The sequence below is a fragment of the Ambystoma mexicanum genome, chromosome 10 (genome assembly GCF_040938575.1).
Source record: "Ambystoma mexicanum isolate Mex_15411 chromosome 10, UKY_AmexF1_1, whole genome shotgun sequence".
Taxonomy (NCBI): Eukaryota; Metazoa; Chordata; class Amphibia; order Caudata; family Ambystomatidae; genus Ambystoma; species Ambystoma mexicanum.
This window is the reverse complement of record NC_090932.1, coordinates 1,120,929,462-1,120,952,216: the sequence shown is the minus strand read 5'-3', so window position 1 is coordinate 1,120,952,216 and position 22,755 is coordinate 1,120,929,462. Positions and strand designations below refer to the sequence as shown.

Sequence of the window (22,755 nt, the reverse complement as noted above, 5' to 3'; positions counted from 1 at the left end):
CTTTTTGTCTGTTCCGAAACACTGGAGTAACTATGGGCCCCGGGGCATTACCTGAAGTCGTAATGCCCCCCTGCTCGGGGCCTATTGCTTAATAAATATTGTGATTCACATGTAGTTGGACCTTGCCTTTCATTCCTTTACTCTGTTCCAGCACAACACTCAGTATTATCTTCTTATATTTCTACCTTATTCTCCCTCATTATTTCTTTCAAATACTCTCTTTCTGATGGTTACATGAAAATCTCTGCTCTCTCATTGCTCTGTGTTGGATGGGAGATCTCACACCTAATGCTCTCTACAAAAGTCTCCTGGGTGGTCTTGCTCCTAGATCTTATTCTTGTGTGTTCTTGGGCATTATGCTCATAGAATCTGTTTGTTGCAATGAGCTAAGATGTTAGACATGCATTCCTCAGTCCTGAACAGAAACAGCTGTTCCATTCATTCCTCTGTATTATGGGAATAAACATGTCAAGTATTTCAACTGTCAAATACCATGTATAATTATACTGCTGTATAGGGGCCACTGAAGCGAGCATGTACACCTTGCAACACATTTGTCCCCATTACCCAGGCCTCGTCACCATGCTGGAAATGTCTGCCTGTCCCGGCTGCCTGGCAGGTACACGGTGGCCACTTCTGACATACATGCCCACTGCTTCCAATATATGCAGCCACTGCTTCCGCCCAGCCAGACCTCCACTCCTTTTCCTTGGCGTTCTTTGTGTTCCACAGTTTTAGCTGTCACTTCTGGCATGTGCGGCCACTGTGCCACCTCCTCTGCTCTCAACTTCCCAGGTAGCTGCCTCTAACATGCTCTGTGTTGGATGGGAAATCTCACCCCTTATGCTCTCTACAGGAGTCTTCTGGGTGGTGTTGGTGCTAGCTCTTGATTCTTGTGTGTTCTTGGGCATTATGTATGATGTTAGACATGCTTTTCTCAGTCCTAAACAGAAACAGCTGTTCCATTCATTCCTCTGTATTATGTGAATAAGCATGTCGAGTATTTCAACTATCAAATACCAGGTATAATTGTCAAACGTCATTGGCATGCGGGCCTGCAAGCAGATCTGCAGCCAGGTACAAGGTGATGTAGTCCGTATACTGCCTTAAAGGGGCCACTGAAGCGAGCGTGTGCACCTTACAACACACTTGTTCCCATCACCCAGGCTTCGCACCATGCTGAACATTTCTGCTTGTCCCGGCTGCCTGGCAGGTACACGGTGGACACTTCTAACATACACGCACACTGCTACTACTGCTTCCAATATATACAGCCGCTGCTTTCACCCTGCCAGCCCTCCACTCCTTTTCCTTGACCTTTGTGTTCCACAGTTTCAGCTGCCACTTCTGGCATGTGCGGCAACTGTGCCAACTCCTCTGCTCTCACTTCCCAGGCAGCTGCCTCTAACATGCGTAACTGCCATTTCAGGGTATCCTCGGCCCTCCTTCTTTCCCTCTCTTTGTGTGCAAGCCTGTGACTAGACGTGTGAAGCTTCCCTTACGTTTTGCAACCTGCAGAGTCTCGACTCTGATCTGTCTGCTTGCATTCCAAACAGGAAGTTTAGAACCTCACTGCTTATCTTGCTACAGATCTTGTGTCTCTTTCCAGTTCCCTGTTTTTCCATTGCCCTATCCCTGGAAGAAACTTGACCAGAACCTGACGAACAATCAGTCTGCAGTCCTGATCTTCTTCCAGTTAGCGTGGCTGTCTCCCATAAGCGCCCACTTAGCTAGGTGCCTGTGTGCAGGGGTGGTTCTGGGCCCAGGACGAAGGAGAGGGGTGCCAGCGCTCTCAAACCCAACACTAATAGTGTTCCATTGTCTCCATAGCACCACTAACTTGCTGATGTTGTCTGTCTTCCTCAGTATTTTCTTCAGCTGCTAGCTGGCTGACTCCTGTTCCAAGGATGTTCTTTGTCTGCGGTTCCAGCCCTTTAGCAGGCTTCACCTCCTTAGTTTGCTAGGTACAGTCAAGCCTAGAAGTTTGATTGCCTTAGCATAGAGCCCTGTGCACCTTCTGTTCAGTCTATTTGTAACAACAATGCACACAGATTGTGTTGCACAGTGGCTGATCTTACATTTTGGAAAATGTGATGAGATTGTTTATCCTGAGCCCGAAGTACAGATAACATAATTCCTTTAATATCTAAGATTACTATTCCTAATCGCCACAGTCACAATTCTTCATCAAGAGTTGTGGTGGTTTATGAGGGCCTACTATGAAGCCGATTAATGCTTTATTGTAGGGGGATGTCACCCTCATTATGACCTCAAACTGGCTTGTTTCTTACATTTTTGAAACTACAAAGAAGATATGGGCCCTGATTATTAGTATTACCAGCGGCATATTGTCAAACTGCAAGTACCCTCCTTGCCGCCTGATATTACCCATGGAGTTTCATAGTACTCCATGGGATAGGATTTACTGAATCACCGGCCCTGTTAGTAATGGTGCTGGTGATTCAGGCATTTGTTTGCTGGTTAAGGCCTGTACGACCGACAGACCTGCCGGGAGATCTGTGGCCCCCACTGGCAAACTTGTACTGTAAAAATGCCAGCGCCAGAATTACCATCATTTTTACCAGATTGGCACACTTTTAATGAGGCCCATGGCCTTGATAGAAAATATGATTTGCTTTGGGTGAGGTTTCAAACAGTGAAACTTTAATTCTATGGAACCAGGCATTTCACTGTGACAATCATGGCATCTTCCAACTAAGTTTTGCATTTGGTGGCTATAAATTGTGATTCCTTGCTAGATTTAATTCTATGGAACCAGGCATTTCACTGTGACAATCATGGCACCTTCCAACTAAGTTTTGCCTTTGGTGGCTACAAATTGTGATTCCTTGCTAGATGTTAGCATAATTTTGGGCTGATACACAAAAGAGTACTTTTATAATTTCCATTAGAGCGGGCATTCTACTAGGATAAGTATGACGTTGATCTGATGTACTAAGTTGATGTGATTATTGGCTAACACTCACTATAGGTAGAGAGTGTTTCCCATGGCCAGCATTCTAATTTGATGCTGAGCAGGAAACCAGGCTAAATATTTCTAAACTGACAGGGATGTTTGATGGCTAGTACTTTATTGGTGCTTAACCTTCAGTTAGCATTTCTGTGACTGCTCTGGAGGCTCTAGTTTTTGCTCCATGTTATGCCTTATATAGTTTGTTATCCCCATAATTTGGACAACATTGTATTTTTCTAACTATAAGAACATTTTTATTTTTATTTAGATTGTGCTATGGTTCAAATTGAACCTTTCACATACCCAAAGTATGACATGGGAAAACATTCATAGTTGATTTAACCGCAGTCCACAAAATGCATAATCATAAAAATAAAAAAAATGTGCATCTTTTCACAGTACTAACAAATGTCCTATGTAATATGATAATGGTGAATAGCTAAATGGGCACCAATACATCATACGCAGAATTAGGTCAGAATAAATACTTCCAATTGCTAACATACTTATACGATCCTTTAAAAAAATCTATTTTAATTTGTTACTGTGACATGATTATACATCTACATTTGTCTTCACAACTGTTTGATTTCTACATGTTGCTCTATGCTAAGGTGTCCAGTAACATACTTGAGTTATTTAGTGGTTTATATAACCACAGATTACTCTGGCCCTCATTACGACCCTGGCGGAGAGGGGTTTACGCCAGCGTAATGCATGGCGTACCTCTCCGCCAGATTACGACTTTCCGTAGCGCCATGGTGATTTTTACGCCCGGATTTTCCGGGCGGAAAAATCCATGGCGCTACGGGACCTCTTGTTAATTACGCCACCGTAATCTACGGTGGCGTAATTAACGCCTTCCCCACTCCCATTATACCCTATGGGGCAAAAATGGGAATGGGGAAGGGTAAATGGGGATTGGGGACTAACCGCCCCGCCAAGGTCGGAATCGGGCAGTGAGTCCGCCAACCCCCATGGCGGAGTTGGCAGCTCTGCGCCATGGACCATGGTGCAAATTGCACCATGGTCCTCCGCCAGGGTCGTAATGAGGGCCTCTGTGTTTATTTATTCTGCAGGCACAACCCACATGTCGGCTTTTAACTGTCCACTGCACAACACATTGTCGTCAATTGGGTGGAAAAATATGGACTTATTTTTGTTTTATATTTCTTTTCGTTCCATCTAATTAATGTTTCAGCTTGGTCATTCGGTAAAACTTGAAATAAGAATTGAAAATAATAAACAATAATCTGAGAGTGCAACCATTGGGGTTGCTGGTACATTTGAATGAGACAACAGCTCTCAGTGCTTTTGTTATGGTGCTGTGCAATATTAATACATTATGGCTGCTGGCACAGCAAACACTGATTCTGCTGTAGGGCCCTGGTGCTGGTAAACAGCACGGGACTTGGACTTTCTTTTAGTAGTTCTAATTAACGTTTCCGCTTGGACATTTAGTAAAACTTGAAATAGACTTGAAATTAATAAAAAATATTCTGGGAATGCAAACATTGGGGTTGCTGGTACATTTAAATGAGACCACAGTGCTGTTGGTACTGTGCTATCAAGCCTTAAGACATTAGGGCTGCTGGTACCATAAACACTGATTTCGCTGTAGAACCCTGGTTCTGGGAAACAGCACAGGACCTGGACTTACGAACAACAAAGGAGTGTGTGTGTGACATGGGTTAGAAGAAAGTTTTTGTTACCCTGGGATTCGTGGAAGGTGGATGTAGCTCCAAGGTTACTGCTGAGTCTGGACATTTCATGATGGTTAACGTCAAATGATCGCAGCAGGTGCACAGAAGAACAAGTTACTTACCCTGGTAACGTTTTTTCAACTGGATGTTCCTCCAACGTATTCCTCAACTTTGATATTCGATATCCAGCTTCAGCTGTTTCAGAATTTTTTTTTCGGCAGACATCGCTGTGCATTGACTCGATGTCCCTTTAGGGCCTCCGTCTGAGGATGATGTCATCGAAGGCATATATAGCACATGCAGCTATATATGCCTTCAGTTCTGTTTTTTCCCCTTACAGTAGAAATATCTGTATAACAACGGGAATGACCATACTTAGCCTTGAAGAAACGAAAGCTGTAATAGCATGGAAAATTCTAATGTGGGGTAGGTTGGGAAGGGCGATGAGGAATACGTGGGATGAACATCCAGTCGAAAGAACATTACCAGGGGCAAGTAACTTGTTCTTCGAATGGATTGTGTCCTCCCACGGATTCCTCATCTTTGATGGAATATGTAGGAGGAACATCCAGTCGAAAGAACGTTACAAGGGGTAAGTAACTTGTTCTGCGAATGGATTGTGTCCTCCCACGTATTCCTCATCTTTGATAGACTCTCAAAGCAGTATTTGATTTGGTGGAGAGTGTAGAATTAGATTTGAATGGTTTTCATGAACCGAGTGCAGGACTGCTTTTCCAAAGCTACCAGCCTGACCGAGGGAAGATTCCAGGCAGTAATGCTTTGTGAACGTGTGGATAGTAGACCATGTTGCCGCTTCACAAACTTTTTATCGGTACGCCCCTTTGCAGGGCTGTGGAGGTAGCCATGCCCCTGGTGGAATGGGCCCTTAAAACTTCAGGAGATTCCTTCCCTGCCAGTCAGTAACATTATGAAATGGCCAGAATGATCCATCTGGACAAGGTCTGGTAGTAATAGTCTGACGCAGTTTGTGGCCCATATAGTCAATGAAAAGTTGATCATCAATACAGAGTTTTGACAGTCTAGATATATAAAAGCTTAAAGCTCTATGAGGGCCCAACCTATGTAACCTCTCCTCCTCCCAGGATGAGGCGGGCGAAGGGGATATAAAGAAGGCAAAAAAAGTTTTGTACTACGTGGAAATCAGAAATGATGTTGGGTAAAATGAAGGTTTAACCATTAGAACAACCCTATCCTTATGAAAGATAGTAAAGGGTGGCTTGGACGAAAGTGACTGCAACGCGCTCGCTCTATGGGCTGATGTTAGAGCTACCAATAGAATGGTTTTAAAGGGTAACAACCTTAAGGGATATGAGTATAAAGGTTCAAAAGGTGCACACATTAGACATTTTAGAACCAAATTAAGGTCCAAACTGGAACCTGGAACAGAGATGGAGGGAACACATTGGCAAGTCCCTTTAGAAATTGTGTCACCAGTGGAATTTTAAAGTATGAATATTCCTCTGATGAGAGCTTAAATATGGACAGTGCTGCCAAATAGCCTTTAATAGTACCAATCTGGAGCCTGAGATTGGCTAAAGATCGCAGAAAGGATAAAACATCCAGCGTTTTACATAGAAAAGGATCTACATTCTTTTCTCTGCACCAGTTGCAGAATTTATTCCAATGGCAACTGTACAAAGACTTTGTTGCAGGCTTTCGAGCCGAAAGCAAAATCTCCATTACGTCAACCAGGAGGTCCCAATCCTTGTATATCAGCTTTTCAGAAACCAAGCGTGAAGGTTGAGTGTTTTGACGTCTGGATGGAGAACCCGAACCTCCTCTCACGAGAGAAGGTCCTCTCTTTGTGGAAGAGGTATTGAAGGACAGATGGAAATGTCCAGAAGGTCAGGGTACCACGTCCTCATGGCTCAATGTGGGGCAATTAGGATCATGTGTTTCATGAACTTTCTCAACCTCCTGATCGCATGTGGAATGATGGGGGACTGGAGGAAACACATACAGGAGTGGAAATTCCCAGTCCACCACAAACGTGTCTCCTAGAGCTCCTCTTAGGAGAAATTCCCTGGAGCAATACAGTTCCTGCTTCCGGTTGAGACGGGTCGCGAACAGATCCACTTGTGGCGTTCCCCAAAGGGTGAAGATCTCTTGAAAGACTTCCTGAGCTAGTTTCCACTCGTGGGAGACTGTGCTCTGCCTGCTCAAAGCGTCCACCGCTGTGTTCTCCTTTCTGGCTAGGTGATTTGCCGATAGGGAGATTCCTTCTAGAATTGCCCAGTACCAGAGCTGCATTGCCTCACTGCACAGTGGTAGTGACCCTACACCTCCTCTCTTGTTGAGGTAGTACATGGTCACTGTGTTGTCCGTCATTATCAGGACATTCCTTCCCCATACAGAGGGCAGAAAGGCCTTCAGCGCTAGTCCGATTCCCCTCAGCTCCAAAAGATTGATATGTAGTTAGGACTCCGATGGAGACTAACAACTGCTGACTGTCAGATCGTTGGTGTGGGCACCCCACCCCGTGAGTGATGCGTCCTTCACTACTGTTATCCCCGGCCATGGCTGCCAAAAAGGTTCTCCCTTCAGAATGTTGTCCTCACAGGCCCACCACAGAAGATCCTGTGCGACCCTGCTTGGAACCTGAAGTAGGTCCGACATCTTTCCTGAGAACTGGGACCATTAAGTTCTGAGAGCCCACTGAAGGGATCTCATTCTCAGACGGGCCTCTTGGCACCAGAAAAATGCAGGATGCCATGAGGCCGAGCAACCTCAAAAAATCAAAGGCCGGAAGACACTGGGCACTTGATGACCATCTGTCGAATGTCTTGAGCCCACACCTCGGATGTATCCAGAACAGGTCCGATGAATTGGAGTTTCTGACAAGGTGTCATATGGTACTTCTAGTAGTTGAGGGAGAAGCCCAGTCTTCAAAGGGGGTGGCAGGTAATGTTGAGATGATCCAGGACTTGTTCAGGAGAACGCACCCTGATCAGCCAATCGTCCAGGTAGGGATAGATGTGAATACCCCCTCTCCTGAAACTCGCCGCCACTACCGCCATCAGTTTGGTGACAACCCTCTGGGCAGAGGTCAGCCCAATGGCAGAACTCGAAATTGATCATGAGAATCGCCAACTGCGAACCTCAGGTATTTTCTGTGCTTGAGAAGGATTGGCACATGAAAATAAGCATCCTGTATGTCCAATGGCACCATCCAATCCTGGTGTTGGAGGGGCTGAAGGATCTAAGAAATGGTGACCATCTTGAACTTGTCCTTCCTGAGGAACTTGTTCAATTAGCTCAAGTCCAAGATGGGTCTCAGTCCTCTGTCCTTTTTGGGTATTAGGAAATAAGGGGAACACCAACCCTTGTTTCTCTCTGCTACAGGCAGCGGATCTATTGTGCCTTTTTATAGCAGGATTAAAATCTCCTGCACAATAAGCGGATCTGGAATCCTCAAAGAGTGGTTCCCCAGTGGATTGTTCTGAGGTCCCTGTAGAAAAAGAAGGCAGTAACCGTGGGCTACAGTTTCCAAAGCTCAAGCATCCTAAGTAATTTCTTGCCATTCTTCTAGATGCTAAGACAGTCTGCCCCCCACTGGTGAACTGTGACTCAAGACCTCAGAGAGGTTTTGAGGTGGGTGATACAGTGGCAGATGGGAAAGATGCTCCTGCCTGAACTGGCTTTGCACCTCTTCCTCGTCCACCATGAGGAATCCTTCTTTGGCCCCTTTGACCAGCCATTCCATTCGTCCTTCCAACTGAGGAGTAGAAGCGAAAAGATCTACCCCTCCAAGGTTGTCCACTAGGTCGAAAAGGCTGAGGTTGCCTAATAGCGGCACCTAAAGATTTGGCTTCCGCCTTCGAGGTCTGCAACTTCTCAAGACTCTCGTCAGCCTTGTTGCCAAAAAGGTGAGACCTGTCAAAGGGCATATTGAGAAGTCTGGATTGCACATACAGTGCAAAATCTGACTTCCGCAACCACGCAAACCTGCGCATAACGGTGCTAGTAGCACTGCTGATGCTGTCAGCAGAATCCAGACCTGACTGAAGAGACTCACACATGGCTTCCTTGCCGTATCTAACTATGGCTAAGAACCCGTCTCTTTCATCCCCTTCGGGAATGTGCTCTGCCGCCATGGAAATGCAGTCCCATAGAGTGAACATACATTTTGCAAAGGCACATGTGGAGTTGGCAGATTCAAGTGCCATACTTCCTGCAGAAAATACCTTACTTGCCCATCATCTACTGTTTTGTGGTCCCTAACTGGGGGGATGGTAGGGTAAGCTGCCAATGGAGGCCTACTACACCCCATGTAGTCAACTACCTTGGACATGAGTTGTCTGTAGGATGCATCAGCATGTTCCCCAGCCTCTGTTCTCCCAAACTCCTACTCAGGTGAGTTGTCCACCCCACTTGCTGTCTGTAGGTTGTCATAGAGATCTCTCAACCTTGACTCCTCTGCTATAAAACTCTCTGGTACATTTAGCGTACCAAATTGGAGGTCAAATGGAGTCTCGTCATCTGAGGGGTTCATTCTCCTCATATTTACAAGTAAGGCACTTAAAGAACAAGTTACTTCTTACCTTGTAACGTTCTTTCGACGGGATGTTCCTCCGACGTATTCCTCATCTTAGATATCTCCTTCCAGCTCTGCTGGCCTCGGAAAAATTTTTCTCTAGAGGGCGCTGCGCGTCGACGTCCTCCGAGTCGATGTCCCTCGACAGCCGCCGTATCGACGTTCGACGTCATCCTGCCTATAAAGGCCGCGCGCAGCGTCCGTTGCTCAGTTTCGTTTTGTAGCCCACAGTATTACTGTCTGGACTAGACTAATCACCCTGAAGGAGCGTAAGCTGCAACAACAAGGGAAGAAGAACTGCGGGGATGGATGGGAGGGTCGATGAGGAATACGTCGGAGGAACATCCCGTCGAAAGAACGTTACAAGGTAAGAAGTAACTTGTTCTTCGAAGGGATTGTGTCCTCCGACGTATTCCTCATCTTAGATAGGCTCCCATAGCAGTATTCTATATTCGGAGGAGGGAGTACTGACTTCACGCTGTCTTCTATTGATGAATAGAATGCAGTACAGCCCTTCCAAACCTAGTCTCTTGACTGGAGGAGGAATCCAGATTGTAAAAACGTGTAAAGGTATGGACAGAAGGACCATGTAGCGGCCGCACATATGTCTTTAACCGGCACGCCTCTTTTGAGGGCCGATGAAGCTGCAATACCTCTGGTCGAATGAGCCCTAAGGTTTTGAGGGGGCTCTTTCCCTGCCAGTTTATAACATTCCAGAATGGCTAGAATGATCCATCTGGAAATGGTCTGCTTAGTTATTGGTAACCCCAGCTTGTGACCTGTGGAACCTACAAACAGCTGGTCTGCCTGTCTTATCCTGGCTAGTCTACTAATGTAAAAACTTAAAACCCTCCTAGGGTCTAGTCTGTGTAACCTCTCTTCCTCTTTCCCCGGGTGAGGAGGAGGATAGAAAGATGGTAGGGTAATCTTCTGAGTGATATGGAATTCAGAAACCACCTTTGGGAGGAAATTAGGCTTCACTTGCAGGACAACTTTGTCTTTGTGAAAGATTGTATGAGGGGGTTTACAAGAAAGAGCTTGTAATTCGCTCACCCTTCTAGCAGATGTAAGTGCTATTAATAAAACAGTTTTAAGGGTAAGGAATTTTAACGAACAAGAATGGAGAGGTTCGAAAGGTGTACCCATCAGGAAAGTTAGTACTAAGTTTAAATCCCATAGGGGAACTTGGAATGGTCTTGGGGGATAAACATTGGTTAACCCCTTTAGAAACTGTATTACCAAGGGTAATTTGAAATAGGATGGTTCTTCCGCAGTACGCTTAAAGATGGATAGCGCTGCGAGATAGCCCTTAATGGTGCCAATTTGAAGGCCTGAATTTGCCAAATATAGTAGGAAGGACAAAACCATTGGTGTACCACATGAAAATGGGTTGATATTCTGTTCTCTATACCAGCTGCAAAATCTGTTCCAACGGCAGCGGTATAAAGACTTTGTTGCTGGCCTCCTTGCCGAAAGCAACACCTCCATAACATCATCAGGGAGGTCCCAATTCTTGTACCTCAGCCGTTCAGAAGCCAAGCGTGAAGGTTGAGGGTTTTGATGTCTGGATGGAGAACCTGACCTCCCTTCTGTGAGAGTAAGTTCTCTCTGATTGAAAGTCGAATTGGAGGGCAGATGGACAAGTCTAGAAGGTCCGGGTACCACGTTCTCCTGGCCCAATCCGGGGCAATTAGGATCATGGTTCGCCGGAATCTTCTCAACCTCCTGATCATTTGAGGAATGACAGGGACCGGTGGGAACGCGTACAGAGGCGGAAACTCCCAGTCCACTATGAACGCGTCTCCCAGAGCTCCTCTCGGAGGAACTTCCCTTGAGCAGAACAGGTCGCATTTCCTGTTTAGGCTGGTGGCGAACAGATCTACCTGAGGGGTTCCCCAAAGGGCGAAGATCTCTTGAAGGACTTCCTGAGCTAGCTCCCACTCGTGGGAGACTGTGTTCTGCCTGCTCAGAGCGTCCGCTGTCAAGTTCTTCTCTCCGGCTAGGTGAACTGCCGATAGAGAGATTCCTTCTTGGATTGCCCAAAACCAGAGCTGCATCGCCTCTCTGCACAGGGGTAGTGATCCTACGCCTCCTCTTTTGTTGAGGTAATGCATGGCCACCGTGTTGTCTGTCATTATCAGGACGTTCTTCCCTTGTACAGCTGGCAGGAAAGCCTTCAGCGCAAGTCTGATGGCTCTCAGCTCTAACAGGTTGATGTGTAGTCTGGACTCCGATGGAGACCAACGACCGCTGATGGTCAAGTCGTTGGCGTGGGCTCCCCACCCCGTGAGTGAGGCATCCGTGACTACTGTTATCTCCGGCCAGGGTTGCCAAAACTGTTCTCCTTTCAGAATGTTCTCCTGACAGGCCCACCACTGAAGGTCTCGAGCCACCCTGCCGGGAACCTGAAGAAGATCTGTCATTCTCCCTGAGAATTGTGACCACTGAGTCCTCAGTGCCCACTGGAGGGATCTCATTCTCAGGCGAGCCTCTGGCACAAGGAAAATGGAGGATGCCATGAGGCCTAGCAACCTCAAAAAGTCGAAGGCTTGGAGACATTGGGCATGCTGGAACTTGGTAACCATCTGTAGAATATCTTGAGCCCTCACCTCTGGTGGCGAGGCTTTTCCCAGGGAAGTATCCAGGATCGCTCCTATGAACTGGAGTCTCTGCGATGGTATCATTTGTTACTTCCTTAAATTGAGGGAGAAGCCCAGTCTGTGAAGGAAGTGGCACACGTGATTTAGCTGGATCTGAGCTTGTTCCGGAGAAACAGCCCTGATCAGCCAATCGTCCAGGTAGGGGTAGACGTGAATCCCTTCCCTCCTTAGACTTGCAGCCACTACCGACATTAACTTGGTGAAGACCCTCGCGGCGGAGGTCAGCCCAAATGGCAGCACTCGAAATTGATAGTGAGAGTTGCCAATTGCGAACCTCAGGTATTTCCTGTGTTTGAGATGGATAGGCACATGGAAATAAGTGTCCTGAAGGTCCAGAGATACCAACCAGTCCTGGAACTGAAGGGCCTGGAGGATCTGAGAAAGTGTGACCATCTTGAATTTGTCTTTTCTGAGGAATTTGTTCAATTCTCGCAAGTCCAAGATGGGTCTCAGTCCTCCGTCTTTCTTCGGAATGAGAAAGTAAGGGGAGTACCAGCCCTTGTTCCTCTCTGCTACAGGTAGCGGTTCTATGGCACCTTTCTCTAGCAGGTCCAAAATTTCCTGCAAGAGGAGCGGATCTGGAGCTTTCTGAGAGCTGATCCCCGGTGGATGACTCTGAGGTATACGTAGAAAAGGCAGGCAGTAACCTTGGGCGACTGTTTCCAATGCCCAAGCATCTGACGTGATAGCCTGCCATACCGTCAGATGTTGAGTCAACCTGCCTCCTACAGGTGTCCTGTGAGGGGAGTCCTGAGAGTGGTTTTGGGGCGGCTGATGCCGATGGTAAAGAGGCACCTGCTGTTGCTGCGGCTTTAGAATATCTACCCCGTCCACCTCGGGTAGTTCTTCTTTGACCCCTTTGAGCCGGTCGTCCTCTACCTCTTCCGAATGCGGAGTAGAAGCGAAAGGACTTGCCCCTCGCAGAGGTTCCTGTGGGACGAAAAGGAGTCTGACGGATTGCAGCTCCTAGGGATTTTGCTGCAGCTTTTGAAGTTTGCAGTTTCTCTAAACTGTCATCCGCCTTTTTCCCGAACAAAGAAGAGCCATCGAATGGCATGTTCAAGAGCCTGGCTTGCACATCTGGGGCAAAACCCGACTTTCTCAACCAAGCGAATCTCCTGGTTGATGTACTTGCCGCCATTGCTCTGCTGATACTGTCAGCCGAATCAATGCCCGTCTGGAGGGATTCGCACATAGCGTCTTTACCGTCCTGTATAATATTCAGGAACGCATCCCTTTCTTCTCCCTCCGGGATGCAGTCAGCCGCTGTAGAAGCACACTCCCAAAGTGTATGGCTGAACCTAGCAAGGGTGCAAGTAGCATTAACAGACTTTAACGCCATGCTACATGCTGAAAAGACTTTCTTTGCCATAGCATCATATTTATTATCGTCCCTGTCCTGTGGGACTGTAGGATAAGCCGTCTTGACATCGGTAGAGGATGCTGCTTGTACCACCAGACTTTCTGGGGATGGGTGTTTAGACAAAAACTCTGGGTCTGTGGAAGATACCCTGTACTTTGTAGACAGTTTTTTATTTACTGCTGGTATTACATCTGGGGTTTCCCAGTTTGTCATGATCTTTCTCTGAAGAGCTTTATGAAAGGGCACCACAGGATCCTCTTGTGGGCCTTTGTCAAGAATATCCGTGAGGTCATCTTGTTGGAAAGATTGTGAAGGTGCAGACCACCCCATGAACTCTGTAATCCTGGCCATTAAGGCTCTGTAGGGGGTTTCAGCATGCTCCCCCGGGTCTGGCTTAGCAAACTCCACCTCAGGGGAAGTGTCTAACCCACTTGCCTCATGTAAAGAATCATGAAGATCCTTTAATCTGCGCTCTTCAGAGGAAAATTCCTCTCTAACTGGGGTTACAGGTCCCTGTAACTCAAATGTGTCTTGTTCAGACAAATCACCCTCTTCTAAAATTGAGGATATAGTTCTCAATTGTTCTGAACTCATAAAGGGAGTAAATCCCATTTCCAAGGCAGAGGGTGCCGAACTTGTCATTATTGGCCTCGAAAGCGTCGACATCGTCGACGCCAACGTCGAAGGCTTCGAGCGTGGCGTCGAAAACAGAGGTGGAGGCCTCGAGGACCTCGACAGAATTGGAATTCTACTCGACAATATCGAAGCCATCGACGTCGAGGGCCTTAGGATAGTCACTGGATGTGTGGTAACCGTGACTTTTCTTGGCGTCGACGCCGGTGTCGAGGCCGGCGTCGAGTCGACAGACCCGTGTGTCGAAGGTCCCCTCGACAACGGCGTCGAAGACATCGACCTCGACGTCGACGGGACCTTCGTCGACGGCGTCGATGGAACCTTCGAGGAAAGTTTGGAGGTCATAGTCCTGCTCGAGGGTTCGAAACGCGCTCGAGAGGTTTCTTTCGCCGGGTACTGCGACTCGCGGCGTTTTTGACCTTCGGGTCTTTCGACCAGAGCATCGCTCTCGGCAGTCTTCGAGGGGGTCGAGGCCGCTTTCTCGAAGACGCTCATCATATTCTTTCGGAATTCCTCCCATTCAGCCCGGGAACTATGTTTCGTGGGGCAAGGGATTCTTTTTGGTGAAACAGAGGAAGAGGAAGACGGAGAAGGGGATCTTCGACGTCTCCTCTTCGAGTGCTTCGATCTCGAGGAGTGATGAGACCCACTCCGAGACCTGGAGCGCGAATGGTGACGAGGAGACGAATGTCTCGACTTTGTCGACGAAGAAGAAGCTTTAAAAGTCTTACCTTTCTCCAGCTTCCCCCTACGCTCCTTCAGGGCCTTAGCTGTCATGGACATACAGTCCTCGCATTCCGAACAATGGTGTTCAGCTCCCAAGCACCACAGACAAATTCTGTGAGGATCGGTCAACGACATCTTTTTCCCACAATCTCGACATTTTTTGAAGCCGGATCGAGGAGTTGTCGGTTCCGACGAGGAAGCCATCGAGTACGGATCGAATAACTCGAGGTAAATAGGATTAATCTGACTAAGAACTGAGCAACGGTATTCCGAGGCACTGAGTAAGCGCGGAAAAACGGAACTGAGCAACGGACGCTGCGCGCGGCCTTTATAGGCAGGATGACGTCGAACGTCGATACGGCGGCTGTCGAGGGACATCGACTCGGAGGACGTCGACGCGCAGCGCCCTCTAGAGAAAACATTTTCCGAGGCCAGCAGAGCTGGAAGGAGATATCTAAGATGAGGAATACGTCGGAGGACACAATCCCTTCGAAATAGTCTTTTCTCAGTAGAGGTGCATAGGTCTTCTCAGGTATGAGAGGTTTTATAAACAATGGATTCAACTTTGGAGGAGCCGTCAAAACTTTCATTGGCGCCATAGGCTTTAGTGGGGCACTCAGCGTCGATGGAGCAGTTGGCAATGATGGCGCAGCTAGCGTCGATGCCTTCGGCGTCAAAGTGGACGTTGGGGGTTTGGCTGGCTTTGAAGACGCCGCTGGCATTGAAGGTGTCATTAATGTCAACCTCGACTTATGCTTTCGGCTCGAGTGATCTTTCAATGTTACATCATGGGATCGCGGCCCCGACGGCTCCTGATGTTGATCAGGCCTTTGTCCCGGGAACGAAGGCGCACAAGGTTTTGGTTGAGCCCTTTCCAAAGGCGTGGTAGGAGCCTGACTTGGAGGCTTGTTTTTTTCTAATATTTTGATCATCTCTGCTCTGAAGGACTCCCACTCAGCCGGAGTGTTTTTTTTAGTAGGGCAAGATACCCTCTCAGGGTAAGTGTCCGACGAAGTCGAAGAAGGCGACCTATGGTGACTTCTCTTAGACTTCTTCGAGGACGATGAGGAATGGTGAGAGCCACTCCTCGATCTCAACCGCCTAACCTTCTTCCTCCGAGGAGAGTCGCCTCTCCACTCATCGGTCAAAGGTTTCTTGGCCAGGGTAGGAGACAGGGATTCAACCTGCCTCAATTTCCCCTTTTGTTCCTTCAAGGCCTTTCCTATCATCGACTGGCACTTGGAGCAGTCTGAGGTGTTATGGTCTACCCGAGGCACCACAAACATATATGATGAGGATCGGTCAATGACATTTTTGACCCACAATCACAACACTTTTGGAACCCGGTCTTCGGGGTTGTCAGTGTCGACGAAGAAGACATTTTCTCGATTTTTCTTTCAAAATGACGAAGTCGTCACGAAAGTGAAGAAGCGTGCTGCATTTCTTGGAGCTAAAGCTATCGCGGAAAAATGAAATTGAAGCCAACGGGCGCTACATGTGCTATATATGCCTTCAATGACATCATACTTGAGATGGAAGCCTTCGGGGGACATCGAGTCGACGCCATTGATGCACAGCATCCTCTGCCGTAAAAAAAATTCAGAAGCAGCTGAAGCTGGATATCGAATATCAAAGAGGAGGAATACAGGGGATGACACAATCCATTCGAAAGGAGATGGACTAATGAATAAAGTAATAACAGACTGAATGGCACTCACCTCCTAGGCAGTTGAGAACATCTTCCAAGGACAAAAAGTCCATCATAGGCCATATCTGTTCTAATTCTACGTTGATAATCAAGTTATTCGTCATTCATAATTTTCCTGTAAAAGGGGATTTGGGTGAGGGAAAGTTTAGATTGATGATGGACGTTTAGAAGATGTACTACTGTAAAAAACTGTCCAAGACCTGGCTTCTCCTTGAAAGTCCATTGTGTGGGGTCTGTTTACACCATAATTGTAACTATAAATACATTGGAAACTACAGTGACTAATTCTCAGCATAGGATGACTGGTTCCTGTTATCTATTATGCTTTGAGTCTTACTTCAGAATATGTTAAATTACAGATGGCGTAAACAGCTCATTGTCCTGCTTATGTATTTTATAACATATGGAATCGGAAAAGGAAAGCAGTGCCTTTTACTTGGTAGAGTATCAAGTTACTTTTCTAGAATAATTAAGACAATGGGGTACAATGTAATTTTAATAATTGTAAACAAGGCTGTGATACGTGTGACACATTCACACACTTCTTGTTAAACCCATTTATAAAATGTTATGCAGACTTCCAAAACTCGCCATGACCCATGTCCTTTTTAGCCTTTATAAAAAGTAAAAGGCTAATTAGCAACATCAAAGTAACTGGTCTCCTTTTAATCAAATGTGTTAACACTCTAACACTAACACTCTGTGATGCTTGCATACAACCAGCTCTGTGTAGAAAGCAAGATTATTTTTATGAAGAGCTTTAGTCAAATCAAATGTTATTCATCTTGAGGAATTTTCTGAAGACAGACCAATGTAAAGTAACACCATAAAGTTACTGATATCACTCGCCTGTAATGGCAACCTCATAACTAATTCAGGAGTATGTAGGTTGCACAGCTAGGTAGAGACAGTCTTGAGACCTCATGGTGTTCCTAATGGAGAACTACATTGACAAACTTAGAAGAAGATCCATTGAATGGAGGTCAACTATTGAATGGAGGTCCCCTTCACACTAAAACCGCTCGCCCTTGCTGATCGAGTCAATGCTCAATGATGTATTATTAATGAATTGTCTTCTCCAATTTAAAAAGATATTGCAAGTCTCCCAGGGAACCAGAACACTATTTTAAATTGGCCTCAATAAGCATATAACAGAAAGCCAGTCTATATCAGCAATCAAAGGAAAGGAGCTGACTTGGTTTTGTGAATAGAGGGGGCAAAGAACAACCTCTCACACATGTGCAATCAGAGGCTAAGCAAACGCAGCAGCAGCCTGACCACCACAACGAGTAATCAAATTAAAGAAGAAAAAAAAACAACTTGCAGGAAAAGAAAACCCTCATATCTTGAAAGATAATCACATTAAAGAATTTTCCATAGGCACTGCACAGTCACATTTTAAAAGTTGATGTTTCTTGGAAATGGGAGGTAGGTGAAGCCAGGAAAATGAATGAACTGGAAGCCCTATGTTCACTGCTGTATACACATTTCCTTTTGGCCTAAATAACTCCATATATTGTGATGGTAAAGAGGACAAACATAAAAAAGCAAAGTAACAAACGGAGTTCCCATTCGTTTCAGCTTATTGCTTCACTAAAATGAGTAACAGAACATATATGCTAACAGTGAGGAGAACTAAAAAAATAACAGGCATATTATCATCAAATCCCTAATGAAATGGGAACAAAAGGGATAAACAAATGATTCCTATCCTGATCAGCAATTAATTGCAATCTGTTTAATCGTTCCTGTCTCATGCTCTCTGAGCTTTGTCGTTGCACTATTTTCACTAAACCACCTGTTTCGCCTGCTTTTGCCATGTTCTTTTTTAAAATTAAATATTTTTCTTTGTGAGGTTTTACATTTCAAGTTGGCAAAGCCAACTAGAATGCGATTCTGCTCTGACCCTCCTCAATCATTTTGGTGTGTTATGGGAACGGTAATATCAAAGTTCAGAAGCCTCTTGGATGTGGACTTGAGATGTAGGGATGAAAAAGATGACAACTGTAATGTCAAATAATGATTTCCAGCTGAGCAATTGAATTCTAGCGATTAGAAATTATTTCGTATCGAAGTGCATCGAGTAGGAGGCAATCTCATGAACTTCGCACACAATTCTGTCATTCATCTCCAGTCAAGAAAATGTTTTATTTACCTATTTCACGTTGAACAGTAATGTCTGGTGTTCATCAAATGATTTCAAATGATTTCAGACAAAAATCATGTGCTGAAATTAAGATTCTGCAAATTGATGTCGAATTATTACTTGAAAATAATTTGCTATATTCAGACATTAATGTTATAATTACACAGTTGTCAGCAATAAATAGTGGTACTAGGGAAACTCGGAAACACACGTTTGCGAGTTTTTATATTGTTTTTATGAAGTGTGTTTATATGAAATTCTGAAGTTTAGTTATAAATTAACACTATTCGGTTTGTTTGCAAATTTGGCCAACTATTATGTATTTGGGCAAATAATAAAATTGCCAGTCGCGACCCTTTTAGCAACAGTCAAGTATTTCACTCATAAATGGTTTGCATTGCCCAAACAGCAGGTTATTTTTTAGTCCTAAATACACAGATTAAACAAAGGTGACCAGGAGTGAGGCTGAGTTACAAAGGGTAAATTTCAATGAGTGAGAGTTAAGGTGTGTTTGTGGGTAATGCGTCACTGTTGCTGGTTATCTTGAAAATCGGGTGTGGTTGGGGCTCTTAAGGTCTGGCCTGGGAGACCCCCTGTTGTATGGGAAGGGAGCCCCACTGAGGACAGGTTGGCTGAAAAACTGCTTACTGTAGCTTAACTATAATGGGCCAGAAGCACCTTAAAATGGAGCAGAGCAGGACTGCCTCCTACACACTAGTCTGGGGGATTCTGCCAGTAAATAAAATAAACAGGAGTAACATCTCTTTTGAGTGAAAGAGGCATTTCTGAGCAGAGTACTTACCCCTTTTCTTGTGTTTGGTGCCAGGGTGTACCTAAGTGAGTTTTATTGTGGCTTTGTCAGGGGGTTCCTTTTGCTGTCAACATGCAGGAACAGCCCCTCTGCTTCATGCAGCGAGGGAGCACACATACACACGTACAAGGGGAGCAAGAAGCCTAGCTGGTTAGTACAAAGTGAACTATGCAGCGCTTTGGGCATGCAACAAGGCTTACAGATCCCATGCATTGCTGACAATTCAACCCACAGGCAAGGAGGCAGGGGTTAGGGGAGCAACAGCAGCATCAGGCCAAAGGAGGATATAGTAGCACATATGGGACAAGAAAAGTCAAACCTGGATATGGAGGTGGCATACGCTTTGCCCCCACAAATTACGTGCTCTGCATGCTCTGTGAATTTGTTTGCGTCTAAAGAACCTAATGTTGAAGCATTCTAGGAATCGACTTTAGTAGATCATTGTCACTGTTGGGAAACGGGCCAAACCCATTTTAAAGACTGTGAACTTGGACTCCGGCTCCTGCCTGGTACTGGCCTGGCAGACAAAGTTTTGTTGCGCTGGTTTCTATTAGTAAACTCATGCCCGTACTGCTCATACTTCCCATTCCTTGCCACTTTTTGGTTATTCTTTTGCTAGTGTAGGCTGGAGCCACTCATTGAGTACAGTATCTGATTTGATCTGGGGCTCCAAGATGGAACAGGTAAGTCTGGTGTACAGAGTGTCAGGGGAGTCAGGGGAGCATCACATGCGATCTGCAGTCCAAGGAAGGGGGAGCAAACCGAGGAAGAAGAGGGAGAGAAGGTCCCTTAAGGACACATCTACCTTGTTCCACCAACCCCATGCTGCTGCCGGAAGAAGCGGCCGTCATGGTGGCCGGAGCTGTGGTCTGTCTGCCCACTGTAGAAACCACGTGAGGACAGGCGGGAAAGCAGACAGGGTACAGGGAAGGGAAAAAGAAACAGTGGAGGGGGAGTAACAAACAGAGAAAAGAAGGGAAGGAGGTTCCGAGAGAAAGGCAAGGAGAGAAGAGAAATGGAGTGAAAGAAAAAGAAATGAAGTGAAATATAGGCGAGGAGGGAATTATTAGGAAACAGAAAAAGTAGAGGGGGGATTGAAGTAAGAAACAGAATGAGACATTGGGCAAAGAAGATGGTGCAAGAGTGGGAGGGTACGGTGAGAGAAAAGAAGGAAAAGACAAAGCCAGAGAGTAAGATGAAGAGGGGAATTTATAATATTAAAAAGAAAGTAAAAAGCGAAAACAATAGAAAGAAGGTAAAATGAGCAGGGACGTACCAAAGGAAGAATACACAATTATTGATATGAATAGATAAATAAAAAGAAAAAAGGAAGAAAATTAAGAAAGAGTGAATCATATAGACGAAGAGTAAACGTGAGCCAGGAAGAGAAATGACAGCGACAAATAGTTAAAAAATTGTAAGAAATGCAGAAGGAAAAACAAAATAAGAAAATTAAGGGAGAAAAAGAAAGTGAGAAGCAGAAAGAACGAATGAGAGAAAGAAAAGGAGGAAAATAAAAGAAAAACGAAAGGACAGAAAGGAACAAAGAAAAGATAGAAAAAAGTAAGAAAGGATTAAAGAAAGGAGGGGAGGAGATGGATTTACAGAGGACAGTGAGGGTACGACAAGGAAAGAAAAGAAACAAAGTAAGCAGAAAAAAGATTAGAAACTCAAGTGTAGATAAAGAGCCAGAGACTGCTGCCCTAAGAGTATGTGCGCATTGGTTACACATCACATTCAACATAAAGAACCCACCTTTCGAATCGGTGCGTAATCCGCCCACTGTGCTAAACATGCATTCATTGACTGACACTCCACAAAAACAAACAGCAGCGAGGCTGTGCAGTCATGTAACAACCAGTATCAGCCGGCTTGCGATTACATTATTCATTAATTTGATGGCATGCCCAAAACACAGAGCAGATATCCGTCTGTTTGTCTTTAAAATATTCATCGCAGGATGATATGCCAGAGTAAGATAGGGTGTAGCTCTTCATCTACCCCTATCAAAATGTCTGTTATTTAACCATTCATACATTGGTTGGCACGCTATATACAGGTATAGGGTGTGGACTTTTATCTCCCCATATCATACTGTCTGTTGACAAGTCATTCATCCATTTGCAGACAAGTCAGACAAGCATCAGATATAGTGTGCAGCCCTAGAGCTACACCCATCAGCCTGCCTGGAAGTATACAGTTCATCCCAATGAACACAAAGACAACAGAGACAATGTGCTACTCTGTAACTGACCTTATCAGCCAAGCTGTGAATAAACCAGCAATCTATAGGCTCACATGCCATGTGTAATGGACGGATAGAATTAGTCCTGTAACCATTTCTTTAATTTCTATCATCCGGTTTACAGTTAAACCATTCATCGACGGGGTGGCATGTCCCAGGTAATTGAGATAGTGTACAGCTGTGTAACTATTACTAATGGCCTGTCTGATTAATCCATTCAAACATCATGCCACGGCCAGAAAGTAGAGATAGTGTGCGGCCATGTACCTGTCCACTAAGTCGGTCTGCCTGTGACTAAACAATGAATGCATGCAACTACAGGCTTACATCTCAACAACAAGCAGAGATAGCTTGTAACAGTGTAATAACCCCAATTGGCTTGCCTGTGATTAAACAAATCACCCATAAAGTAACCTGCCCCAGACATAAGGCAAAGACAGTGGGAGGTACCACAACCTTAACCTGCAACTATCAGTATGTCAGTGATTAAACTATTCATTCGAATGAGCGCAAGGAGAACAGAGGCAAGAACATGTGAAGAGAGCGTGTAGTCTTTTTACAAATGCTGTTCTTCTGTTATTGGTATTTGTGATACGTTTTACAATCACGTGAACCTGGACAGGGACAGATCACCAGAGTATGAACCCACATATGATCACAGTAGGCAACTGTCACACTAGATGTCAAGGCTGTCCAGACCTCCCGGCAGGAGGCTAAGACATGCCAGTGTGGACTCAGAACACTACTGGTGAGGCAGGACAGAGAACCATAGCAGAGCCCAATACATTTTCAATAATGCCTCTCTGGGGCCGGTTCTCTGCAGCATGCATACCATCCCGTGACATCTAGGAGGCGGCAGTAAACACCTCTGCAGCAATTTATTTTGTATAGACGGTTGATCTCTTTCATTCCTTGCTCAAAACATCCTGGCAAAAATGGCCATTCCCATTGTTCTGATTATGGCCCAGATTTTGGCTAGCTGGCACATGGAGCAACAGATGCTCAACCCACAGCGGGTAGGTGAGAGGGCAGCTGATGCACCCTGTGTTGCACTGACCTCCAAAATACAATGTTACAGAATTCCAAGGAAAGCATAACTTTTCCATCTCCTCCAATCCCATCAGAACACAAATCCTGGACTCCAGATTCTGAAGCCACAAAGGTGCATTTGACAACAGTGCTACTGAGCCATATTGTCTCCTGTTGAGAGGGCTGCATCTTTGGTGATCAG

The 22,755-nt window shown here is 45.6% G+C and overlaps 1 protein-coding gene across 21 annotated transcripts in view; it reads right to left on the bottom strand.

Annotated features, from left to right (window-relative positions):
• Nucleotides 1–22,755, bottom strand: part of CAMK2B (calcium/calmodulin dependent protein kinase II beta) — a 1,630,344-nt gene that overhangs the window by 478,938 nt on the left and 1,128,651 nt on the right. For 15 of the 21 annotated variants that reach the window (XM_069618980.1, XM_069618979.1, XM_069618978.1 and 12 more), the window contains exon 13: nucleotides 20,085–20,159. The exons of the other annotated variants lie outside the window; for them this stretch is intronic. In XM_069618980.1, the coding sequence (XP_069475081.1) occupies nucleotides 20,085–20,159 (75 nt within the window). The remainder of the gene's footprint in view (nucleotides 1–20,084; nucleotides 20,160–22,755) is intronic. 21 annotated transcript variants of the gene reach the window in all.